Here is a 12,972-nt window from a genome sequence, read left to right on the forward strand (position 1 = left end):
TAATCCAAAAAAGTTGCTTAGTAAAAAGTAAACAAAAGACAGTAAAAAAACCACAAAGACACAGAGCTACCTCGCCATGCTGCCACTCTCGTCGGCACCAGAACCGGAAGTGTCCTGGGTATGCTGTGACACGAAAGTGGCTCTGTATCAGTGTCGCTGTATCACCATGGTGTCTTATGCTGTCAACCAAACCTGGTCGGGAGCAGGTTATGTGCTTAGTATGTGCAAGTTATAGCTCAAATCGTGTAAAACTTCCGCCCACTGACCAATCAATTATCTTGAAAAACGAAGTTATCTCACGTGTAGGACTTTGTCATATATCTTACAGGTGGAGCTCCGTCTCTACAAACATGTAAGGCCCATCTTTTGCCCAAACCTTATGCATTTCTAAAGAATGCCTTTTTGCATTCAATTTACATGTGTGGATGCCTGTGTTTGATCTGTATTGTCTTAGCTGGCCATGGCCAAAGATCCCCAACACCCGCTCATGCATAAAGTGACCCTTTGCTCCTTGTTCTGGCCCCTCTACTGAGAGATAACTCAGTCCTGGGCCTACTTGATGTCTTCTGGTGAGATAGGCCAACCTCATTATCATACAGTATTGCTCTGTAAATATGTGTTGCGAATAATACATTCATGTTTGGTCTTGAATTAATACTTGTAATGTGGGCAACAGTCTGATTATGGTTTTGGGGTTCTCTTCTCTTCTTCTGTCTTCTTTCCCATCTTGGGGCTTCTTTTCCCATCTTCTCTTCTTTTCCACCTTGGACCTCTTCTCTGGCTCTCTCTCTTTTCCCCTCTCTCTCTCTCTTCCTCTCTCTCTCTGTCTCCCTTTGTCTCTTCTCTCTCTCTCTCTCTCTCTCTCTCCCCCCCTATCTCTGGGTTTGTATTGTTTTATCTGGTGTATCTGTTATCTTTAACTTGTCAAGTTTACCTCTGTGAATTGGTTAAGTTTCCTTTGTTACCATTTGCTACTTTGTTACAGTAGACCCTGTGAGTTTACTTGTACATTCAACTGAAGTGATATTGGTTACATTTACCTTTAAGACTTAATGCCTATTAAATTGTTAATTTGCCTACCAATAGTATATCTTCAATTCTCGTAGTGTGCCATGCCATTCTCCTCCATAGCTGATAAACTAGTTACTTGGTAATTGATTGGTGATACAAATTATTAATCAAATGGAGTCAGATTAACGAGTATGTAATAATATCATTGCCATTTAACTCTTCACCCTATTTGTCCACAAAAGCTCTTTCAAGTGAGGATATAGCTCGATGTCTATTTGTTTCCGAGGCTATATATATTTATATATATCATTTCGGAAGGCTTCTTACAAACATTTTGGATCTCAAATGCGCTTTAAAGGGACACCAGGCAACGTTTTCGTGTTAATTAATCATCTTCGTAAGTCGGTATATGGTTAAATGACTCATTACGGGCTTAATGAAGGCTCTCTACCCGCCCTACTGCCTGTAGGAAGAATATCCCACTTGCAAGTTCGGTGTATCCTACCCGCCGACCGGGCAGGATCAGTTTACAGCACAGAGGCAGGCTAACGGAACGCTTAGAGATTGTTGCAAACGTGTGTATAATGGCAGAGCCGGGCGAAGAAGCAGCGAAAACCCTTGGACGGAAGACGAAAGAAAAGGAAAAGAGCTTCAGACCGAGCGAGGGGGAGTTTCGTAGAGAAAAAGCATCAGGCTTGCCTGGTGTGCCTTTAATAGTGTTGTGCGTGCAAATATGCCACTATGGACATGCACACCATACAACATCTGATGACAATCAATTTATTTGATGTTATAGGCTAGACACTGAGAACGCGCACAGATCTGAACTGAAAGCCTAGTTTGACAAATATATCATGTATCATGTACGTAACTGCTATCATAGTATCACTTAACTAAAGAGTCAAGGCTTTGTGTAGCCTGGATATATCTAGATAGCCTAGATATGTCTAACGTGCTTCGTAGTATACCCCACTCATGTCCAAGAAAACAGCATAGAGACTGGTTAGATCTTTAAATTGACACTAGTTAAGCATGTTTAAGTTAGGCTAATGAACATGTTGCATTCTATGCGGCCCGATTATGTCATTCTTTAAGTTACATAGCCTGTCTCCAGTTTTCCTCAACTTGACTAATAAAGAAGGGATAATAGGATATTTGACCAGCATATCATCAAAATGTCCGGAAAACAAAAGCTCTGCCGGTCACTTTGACCAGCACCATTTTCTTCAAGTGGAAACTCTGGTTGAGACAATACAGAAATACAAGATTAAAGAAGGGACTGTGAAGGGACATACATTAGAAAATACTATTTAGAGTCAGGTGTTTTGGTAAAAAATGTAGAAAATATCAGGCTTTTGAAAATATATCAACATAACTCCTCCCTAATCAAACACAAAATATAGACAGGAAGAAATCTGTAATGAATAGTTTATGTAGGTGTTACTGAAGTGGATATTTCTCCTCCACAGTGTACGGAAACCTAATTTTGAGAAAACACCCTTTAAAGATTATAGTGAAAGGAAATACATTTTTCAGCAGAAACCACTATTAACAGACAAGTCATTGATTTTGAAATCTGTAAATAGACAATACGTACCCAAAACCACAACTCAAGAGACAGATGTAGAAGAGAAAGCCCTATTCTACTCAATTTACTTAGAGTGTTGGGCACAACTTTGGCCTTTAATCTCGAAAATATATATGTTCCACTCCATCTACGACGGTAGACTTTTAGCATATGATTCAGGGGGGTATTAGGACCAATAAAAACTTTGAGACATTTCTGTTGCAAATTGTTTGTCTTTTTGGGCTAGACTGGGCCCAGTTTCCCGATAACGATGGCATGGGCGGACTGGCCATCTGGCATACCGGGCATTTTCCCGGTGGGCCGACGCACCTTTTGGGCCGATATAGAATAGGCTATATATATAATTTACTGTAATCATTTTGGCCAACAATCGGCCCAAAGGAAGGACAATCAGCGGCCCATTGGTTACATTTCCATATTGGCACTTGATCCAATAACAGCTCACGTCAGGCCCCACCCCTCGCATTTTGGCTCAGAGCCAGGATTCTGTGAGGCATTAAAAGTTAATCGAAGTTGCCTACACGAAATTGCGGCGGGTGCCGGTAGTGACAATAATGCAAAAGTAACACCAATGTAGAAGCTTCAAAAATACAATATTGCAAGTAGGCTAGCAGATGTCAGCAACATGTTGAAGTTCGTTGAGTTTGAACGAGGTAAGCAAGCATACAGAGCAGAGGGACAGTGAGCAGGTGGTGGAGAGTGTAGAGAGGCTACTGTACGTGATAAGAACTCAGTGGTGGAGCAGGTAGGCTATGTGTGACATGCCATGCTGACGATGATGATTATGATAACTTATTAATTGCGATAATGTATGATATGGTAATGATAATTATAGTAGGCTGATAACAATAGTAGGCTAAGGCCGTGCTGTGATTATAATAACAAATAGCGCAACTTAAATGTTCTAAATGAATGATTTGCAAACCCGGACAGCAAAAGTATCAAATCAATGTTAATTGTTGGTCAGATTGATCAGTTTCTGTCAGACGCCCAAAATTCAACATCAATGGCATGAGTGGTGGTTGGTCTCTCAAAGTAGAGCGTCGAAAGGGTTCTATCTTGGAAGGGTTATCATGGTAAAGATGGGCTAAAAGACTGTAGACTGACGGAAATGTAGGCTACAAAACATTAAGTCATATTCATGCACAAGCCAACTAAGCTATATATACAGTGACCTATACGATAGGCTACTGAAAGACATTAAAGATATGTACATGTAGTTAATGTAGCTATACTGTTCCAAAATGTACCAGCAATGTAGGTAGGTAGTATAGCCTACAGGAATAAAATATTTCCAGCAACAGCCCTGTTTATTTCGTGTGGTTTCAGTTGTCCTAAAGTGATTAATGTCTACGACAATCTAGGAAATGTATCTCTTTACACATAGGCTTCAGTAACGATGTCAGGTGACTGCATGTCACAGCTATAGGCCTACCATTTAAACTTCAGATCTACACATTAATTCACATCAATACGAAAATAGAAACACTTTGACATCTGCATGTAAGCATCCCAAGTAGGTTATATACCACGTTAATAGTTCTGAAATATCCTCTGATTTGACGGTGATGTCAGGTGACTGCATGTCACAGCTATAGGCCTACCATTTAAACTTCAGATCTACACATTAATTCACATCAATACGAAAATAGAAACACTTTGACATCTGCATGTAAGCATCCCAAGTAGGTTATATACCACGTTAATAGTTCTGAAATATCCTCTGATTTGACGGTGATGTCAGGTGACTGCATGTCACAGCTATAGGCCTACCATTTAAACTTCAGATCTACACATTAATTCACATCAATACGAAAATAGAAACACTTTGACATCTGCATGTAAGCATCCCAAGTAGGTTATATACCACGTTAATAGTTCTGAAATATCCTCTGATTTCAGTTCTGGAAATATCCTCTGATTTGACGGTGATGTCAGGTGACTGCACGCCGCAGCTATAGGCCTACCATTTAAACTTCAGATCTACACATTAATTCACATCAATACGAAAATAGAAACACTTTGACATCTGCATGTAAGCATCCCAAGTAGGTTATGTGATGTCAGGTGACTGCACGTCACAGCTATAGGCCTACCATTTAAACTTCGGATCTACACATTAATTCACATCAATACGAAAAATAGAAACACTTTGACATCTGCATGTAAGCATCCCAAGTAGGTTATATACCACACAGAGACATAAATAATTTATTGTAATTATTTTAAGATTAGATTGTTGCACCATGCAATAATTTTTCATGTGTCAAGAACATGTTTGAAGATAAGAAAGAAGTCGAGTAAAAAGAGAGGAAATGTGTAGGCTTAGATTTTGATGCAGTAGGCTACAGACTAAACCACATGTTGCTTTCTGCTTTTACCTCATAGGCCTAATAAAATAAAAGCGTTCACTTAGCAAAGATAATGTCAAACTATTCTGGCAACGTCTCGTTTAATAACTTGATTGCATTTTTTGTCCGCTTTTCATCACATTATTATGACCATTAAATGTAGGCTATTTTGCATTCATCACAGGTAAACACAATAAAGAATGGGAACGTAAGTTGGATTATGTATTCTAAGTTGTAATTCCTCTGTATGTCCTGTTGGTGACCTCAGTGAGAAGTACTGTTAAGACGCCTCTTAGCCGTAATCTAGTACTCTGGAGCACTCTCGTACTGTAGATCTATTTAGTGTTTTCACGGACGCTTAAGCTACGATGGTTTGGGAAACAGTCGGCAAAATCTTAAGACGTTAAGTAAGAGGGACTTTACGACGCTCTTAGGCTTAAGATGCTTTCGGGGAACTGGGCCCTGACCTAGCCCATATGTGATTTGCATTTGCAAAAACATGCCGCTTTAATTGCAATTATATATTCGGTTGAGATATTCTGAACTGGACCAAATTCCATGTGTATGATCACCCTGACAGTCTCTGGGGGTATGCCAAGTTTCATGGAATTCCATCTATGGGGGGCCATACACTAAATTCATTTATTTGTAAATTTAGTGACTGTACACCCCTCGGCCTGTAGATGGTGGTGTTGAGTGAAGAGTTGCTGGTAAGGGATGTTGTGGATGTTGAAATGTACCCCACACACACACACACACACATTACACCTCCTCACCAACCCCCTTCCACACACACACACACACTCGTAAACTGCCACAGGTACACCCCCCCCACACACATATACCACACCCCATTACCACCTCACCCACACACACATTACAACTTACCCTTACACACACACACACACAAACACACACACCACCCTCCACACACAGACACACATCACACATTTATACACTGCCACAGGTTCAACCCCAACACACACGCACACACACACAAGATTCAGCTCAGTCTGAGTAGCCCCCTGGTTTTCTTAATACAATGGGTACCTTCGCTGCTTGGCCTCCAATAAGGTGATTATTACATTTTTACAATTTGTTAACCCAGCCGATAACGTAATAACCATCCAATAATGTAAAAACGTATTACATTATTGGCAAAAATGTATTGGTTCGTTATTGGTTCAGATATGTTATTACATTATAGGCAAGTTATTACATTATTGGATTTATTACATTAACATGATTATATTGTTGGCCCATTACTAAAGTGTCACCCATTTCTTTTTAATTCAATTCAATTTCAATTTATTGTGCTATAGAGCGCCAAAACATTCCACATATATCATGGCGTTTTACAGAGTGAAGACAATCAGAGAAAAAAAGAAAAGAAAAGAAGGCCCTGGGTAACAGGGGCGAAGTTTTTGATTGCCCCTCTAAGTGTCACCAATCATCACTTTATTAATCCTGCCATTTTTGGCCCCTTTATTGCCTGCTCCTCAAACAATTTTCCGCTTGTCTCTGGACAAATCTCAGCACACTTTTCTTTCACCATGCCTTTATAGAGGGGTCGCCTTATAACTTTGCTTTTATTGTTCCCTGGCACCATTTCAAATTACTCTAAACCACTAAGCCTACTATAATTAGTAAAGTTTTTTTTATTTAACAAGGCTACAGCCTGCACCAACCAACAATACAATAATTGGCCACTACATTAGGTCAACATAAATGTGTTGTCTTAACACCCAACTGATAACTCCACTGAGTCATTTGTGTTAGGGATCTGTTAGCTGTCTACGAGTCCAGAGCAGACATACATTTAGAAGTGTTTTCACAACGTTCTTAAGGGATAATCGTTTAAATGGTCCAAAAGTGTAAAACATTTGTAAGAGGGACTTTACCAACTTGAACTTATAATGTTTTCAGGATACTCAGCCCAGGGTGATCTGAAGAGAAAGTATCAAATCCCTTGCTTTGCCCTTGCTTTGTCTTTTTATTGTCCAATTTGATGGAATGTCATTGGATAATTCTTTGAGCTATTTATATGAGCTATTTTTGTTATAATAATAATAATAATAATAATAATAATAATACATTTGCTTCCTTTCCTTGTTTCCTCATGGTCAGACATTTCCAAAGGATTGTTTTTATATCTCTTTTCATTCAAATTTACCAGAGGTGTCTATAAATGTGGAGGCCACAGTATGTGTTGATAAACCCTCTCAGCTTTCTTTGTAAGTAATTGAAGTTGTCCTAAAAATACAAATACAAATAATCCCTCAGAAATCTGCTGTGATTTTTACATACTGTGGTTGTGACACAGGAAATAAGTAGCCTATAATGATTGTGGCAAGTGGTCCTGACAGCTGCCCTTTATGTTGCCTACATTTACAACATTTAAAAGAATGTCTGATGAATTAAAAAAGCATAAAAAGCCACAATCTTACCCATATAATGTAATATGTAGGCCTACATACATGTATTAACTTTAAAGGAAAATAGTATAAATAATATCAGTAATAGAAATTAAACAGATGAGGGTTATTGTTGTTAAAATGCATTCTATTATTATTCCTCCATAAAACATAGATGCCTCCCATTTGGCCTGTTAAACGTTGTAGCCAATTCAAAACTTATTTAGAAAATGTGTTTGCGTTGGTTAACAGTAAGGTGTAAATTGACAGCGTGAAGTAAACACTTTCCTTATTCCCACTTTCACGTTCGAATGTTCAATGCTGTATGCCTATTTAGGCTAACACTCGATTATAAAGTTTAACAAGCACTTAGAGTTCTTCTAATTGGTGTCAAAACACTTCTCAAACAAACCGCTATTTGCTTAAGCCTATCTCTGATCCTATTCTGACAAATCTACTTCGATCTCTTTCGCACATTCCTATATTTTGACATATGTTTTCTAAAATGTTTGTTTGATTCTGTCGTTCTAAGAATGCCACGGGGTTACATAGGCTAAAATGAGGCTTAGGATAATATCTTTGTATCTTAGAAAAATATTTGGTCTATTCACGTTTTAGCTCGATGTTCACGTGAAGATTTTGCGCTAGGCTATACAAAATTATCCTCGTACAATAGTAGGCATAACTATAAAGAATAGTGCGTAGGTTAACACGTCATCTCGTGGTTTAAATATTGTATCTTATGTCCACCAGATGTCTCCCAAAGACTAGGCTATGTCCCAATAGGCTCTGGTTTCTATATTTTTTTTACCTCGAAAAGGTAGACTACAGCATTAAGCCCGTCCTTAACGTCATAGTTTCATAGCCTTTTTATTTGAATGCCAAAATAATTATTTTGATAAGTTCTCATCTTTGCCCTAAACAGGAACAAAAAATGAAACTCTGGTTGTGTTTTTGTTTGTTTGCTTTCTTAGCTATAAAAGCTTATGCACACGATAGGCCTAGGCTATTTAACTGAGAACTTAAAAATATAAGTTTATAAGTTTGCCCAACCAGAAATTCCGTTGTTTGTGATAGATGCGTTAAGCCTATGATTTAATGTAACTTCATACAAAAAAAACAAAAACAGTTAAATGGTTCCTATACTGCCCTAGCTGGAAAGACTCAATTGTTAAAAAATGTCTCTTGAATCTCTCCGTCTTATTGTGTATAAATAAAGTTTTATTTTTAAGTTTAGGCTGCTGACTAGTAGGCCTAGGGCCTATGTGGTAGGCCTAGGCTATTTTGTAGAGACACACTTAATTTCTCTGACAGAGCCCATTGCCTAGGTCCATTTGACATGCTTTATAGCCTACCGTCAATGTTACTTCAGCGTTTCACTGTGTTATTAGGAAACTACATTTTTGTTATTATTAAGAAGACGAACAAGAGAAGGATTAAGAGCTTTTAACGAATTCGCCTATGATATGATTTTTTTTATCTGCGCGCGGAAACCAAAGGGGTCGAACTTTGCTCCCTCCTTGCCAAGGGAAATAGCCGACTGAAAGAAACTACCGAAGCCAGTGTAGAGTATTTAAAGCGCAATGCATGACTATATTTTATTCTAGCTGTTTATTACGATATTTAGCCTATTTGTGTTTTATGTCTTAGTTGCACGTTGGCTACTGTCTTTTCTGTAGCCATGCAGCAGACTGTTTGGTAGGCCTGCATTGCTGGTATCTCTTAACCCACAACCACACCTGGCAACGTGACAAAAACAAGATTTGATTGTAGTCTACAAACAGACTGACCAAAACACGTGGGCTACAACGTTGAAACAGTCTATTCCCCATGGTCAAAGAAGCCCGATCAAAATATGCCCTATAGTCCTTCTATCGGATTATTGTCGCTCCATATTTTCCATAAAAAGATCAGTTATTATCAGCACTTAAACAACACCTGATATCGCTTCCATAAACCTACCCTATGTCTAGAGCGTCCCAGTATTTACCGTCCAATCAAAGGCCACTATAACTTAACATTATCCAATGGAGAGTAAGCACATGCAGGCTGGACCGATATCACTGTAGCCTACTCTCTCCCGACTCATTCATAGCAATAGACGATTTAGCACGCAGTTCTGCTCAACCACAATACGACATTAGGCATCGTCTTACCTATACTTCAATGCATTCCTGTGCTGCTCTCATGATCTCGGATACTTTCGCAAACCGCCAGCCATTGGTCAGGCTGTGATATGAGCACAAAAAGTTTATTTGTTTTACTTTTTCCGTTCTGGTGTTTCAGATAGTCTTAGGCGTATGGGGTAGCCTAAATTGCCCAATAGTTCACTTTGCGTAGCCTATGTAGCCTACATTCAAAGCGTTTTTCTTTGACTTTGTTCATAAAGGAAATCTCCTTAATAACCTACTTACAAATGATATCTGTTGGGCAGATGGAAGCTAATCGACAGGCTGCTTTCGTAGTAGGCAGTACGCCACTGGCAGCGCTGCATAACATGACCGAGATGAAGACTTCTTTATTCCCCTACTCCTTACAAAATCCCACGGGGTTTAAAGCACCCCCGCTCACCAGCATGAACGCCCAGATTGCCCTGGGAACACCACATGGAATTAGTGACATCCTGGGAAGACCCATCACCGCAGCAGGGCAACTGCTATCGGGTTTTCCAAGGATAAATGGATTGGCCACCTCTGCTGGAATGTACTTTAATCCCGTGTCTCGTTATACGAAACCACTGACGGAGCTACCAGGAAGAGCACCCATCTTCTGGTCAGGAGTCATGCAGACCACCCCTTGGAGGGATTCACGGGTGACATGTCCAGGTAAGTTGTATTCCCTGAAAGTAGCGGAGCCGACATCATGTGAATAGGCTACTTGAGGTCAAGATGCCAGTGCCTATACTAGCCTACAGTTTTTTAGAAAGATAATGTTGACTAAATGTGTGCATACATTTGAGTTTCCTTGTCTGTAGGGTTTTATAATGTCAAGAAAGACCTTGACAAAACCACAATCATAGACCTACTTTGATCTCAAATTGTAAAACGCATTAAGATCAATAGCCTTCCACATGTACTGTAGGTCTACTATGCAACCGAACCCCTTAATGTAATCCCTTATAATGCTTTAGGTTATAGACTGACTTATGTCTTTCAGATTTGCCCCTTAATGTTAGTCTTTAAAAGTCATTATGCCTATACTTCTCATCTTTAATTAATATGGATATTGTGTATTGCGGCTCTCAGTTTGGAAACATGCTACTTTTATTTTGTCATCATAGCCTACCTACATTGTTAAGTAGCCTAGACAGCTAAACCTGTTGATTGGCCCTTAATTACATAGAGTTGTGATGAATAAATTTATGGTGAAAACTGGTCAATGCCCAAATAACCGAGTAGCCTATAGGGTAAGATTAACTAAGCCATTCCTAAATGGAGCGTTTTTTTATTTTGTGAATTGCCCTGCTACTAGAAACACATCTGACTCAACATTAAAATGTCTTTTTAGCTCAAGCTAATATGCTGCTGGACAAGGATGGCAAGAAGAAGCACTCAAGACCAACATTTTCAGGACAACAGATATTTGCTTTGGAGAAAACTTTCGAACAGACTAAGTACCTTGCCGGTCCAGAGAGGGCTCGTCTCGCTTATTCCTTGGGCATGACAGAAAGTCAAGTAAAGGTGAAAATAGTACGATTATTATTAACATTATGCTACACATTCTTTGTGTAGGTAGGTATGGCAAATATATGCACACGTTTCAGGACACTTAGAATATAATTGTCTATCTTCTCATTTATTTATTTATTTATTTATTTATTTATTTATTTATTTATTTAAAGAAAAGATATTAGAGGATTCTTTGACGCAATATTTCAAGGACTCGGTTATTTCAGCTAATTCATTTCAAGTAGCCTACATGTTCGATAACTTTTTCAACGTGTCATGTTAATGTCGCTATGTTTTGCTATTCAAACGCAGGCCTAGGCTATATTTTTATTCGAAACAAAGAAATTCCTCCGTGACCCCAAACTTTTGAACAGTAGTAGCCTAGGCTATGTGACTTTTCCTGCTTTTGGCTATTCTATATGTTGGAGAAAGCCTGAGACCTGTTTTAAAGAAGCTGCTAGCCTACGCCTATTTTCTGAACCCCCATGAGCCTATGAAACATAATGCAGCCTAACTATTTTTTTTAAATATAGAGTAGCCTTGGCTAATTTTGAAATTTACATCTAAACGAAAGTAGGCCTAAAGACATTAAAACCCCTTAATATTATTTCAAATGTTAGGGATAGCCTATATGTCCGAATTTTAGTCAGAATTGGACTTTTGGACATTTTGTATGCCGTTGATTCATGGGTTAATTGTAAAAATATGGATGGGCTATGGACATTTAAGGCCTACGTAACATATAGCCTAACAATGATTGCCATGCAATTTGGGCATTAAGTCACATCAATAATGATAATGAATAGGGGAGTGTCTGGACGAACAACACAAGCCATTATTTTGTGAACAACCACATAGGCTATCATATGTCTTGGGACAAATAGGGCAATAGTTAGGCTACAGGTTTCATGTAGCCTAGGCCTTAAACACTCCGAGAAAAGGCGAGTGTTTTGTCTAGCGTTTCATTTGTAGGCCTACTGGCTCTCCCCTGACCTTAACATTACATAGTCTAGCCTACAGCCACAGGAACGCCTCCACTTTTTCACCTATTTCTTAGAACTAGCATTAATTTCACTTTCAGTTATTTAAGGTGTCATTCACTTTGCAGCGAATGCCTGCGCTAATAACACTATTTCTGTATCAGGTTTGGTTTCAAAACAGGAGAACCAAATGGCGAAAAAGACATGCTGCAGAAATGGCAACTGCCAAAAAGAAACAGGACTCTGAAACGGAGAAAATGAATGAGACTTCGGACATCGAGGACGATGATGAGTACAACAAGCCTCTGGACCCAAACTCAGATGATGAGAAAATTACTAGACTGCTGAAAAAACACAAGACTACCTCGCATCAGCCCATGCCGCAATAACTCGAAAACGTGGTAGCAACGTCCTGAATAATCCGATTTAAACAGGGTATGCTATAGGCTAAAAGATACAGAAATATGTATGTGTGTGTTTATATATATATATATATATATAAATATATATAAATATATATATATATATATATATATATATATAGAGAGAGAGAGAGAGAGAGAGAGAGAATGTGAATACATGTGTACAGTTTTTTACGATGATGCTTTCATTACCAGCAGCCCATAGGCAATGAGAGAATTCTAAAACCAAAAGAGCTATCTGTAAGAGTCTAGTCATGTAGTCTGTCTAACATGAGTTATGCGTAGCCTGCCTCTTGACTATTTGTGTTAACTTTAAAATCCTTGGCTGTGCTAAGCTAAATAATGTGTATAAGTATTTTAACAAGGTTAGTTTTCACAGAAGTGAATTCTACTCTCATTTCAAGCCTGCAGTGTGCCAACTCCACAACAGGACTGCATATGGATTGTTGAATAGAAAAAGTAACAGGCTAGAGCTTTGTATCACAAATAAATTATTTAACAACTTTTTTATGATATCCAGCTGGTGTGCCATTAATTA

General features: G+C 38.7%; 1 protein-coding gene across 1 annotated transcript; it reads left to right on the top strand.

The window, feature by feature from the left end:
* The first annotated feature begins 9,476 nt into the window (after positions 1 to 9,476).
* On the top strand, positions 9,477 to 12,483 carry nkx6.2 (NK6 homeobox 2). The gene is made up of 3 exons (XM_048270128.1): positions 9,477 to 10,189; positions 10,872 to 11,044; positions 12,177 to 12,483. Exons 1-3 carry the CDS (start codon positions 9,781 to 9,783, stop codon positions 12,399 to 12,401), a joined length of 807 nt encoding a protein of 268 aa, XP_048126085.1. The 5' UTR covers positions 9,477 to 9,780; the 3' UTR covers positions 12,402 to 12,483.
* Positions 12,484 to 12,972: the final 489 nt, after the last annotated feature.

Source organism: Alosa alosa, chromosome 18 (genome assembly GCF_017589495.1).
Source record: "Alosa alosa isolate M-15738 ecotype Scorff River chromosome 18, AALO_Geno_1.1, whole genome shotgun sequence".
Classification (NCBI taxonomy): Eukaryota; Metazoa; Chordata; class Actinopteri; order Clupeiformes; family Clupeidae; genus Alosa; species Alosa alosa.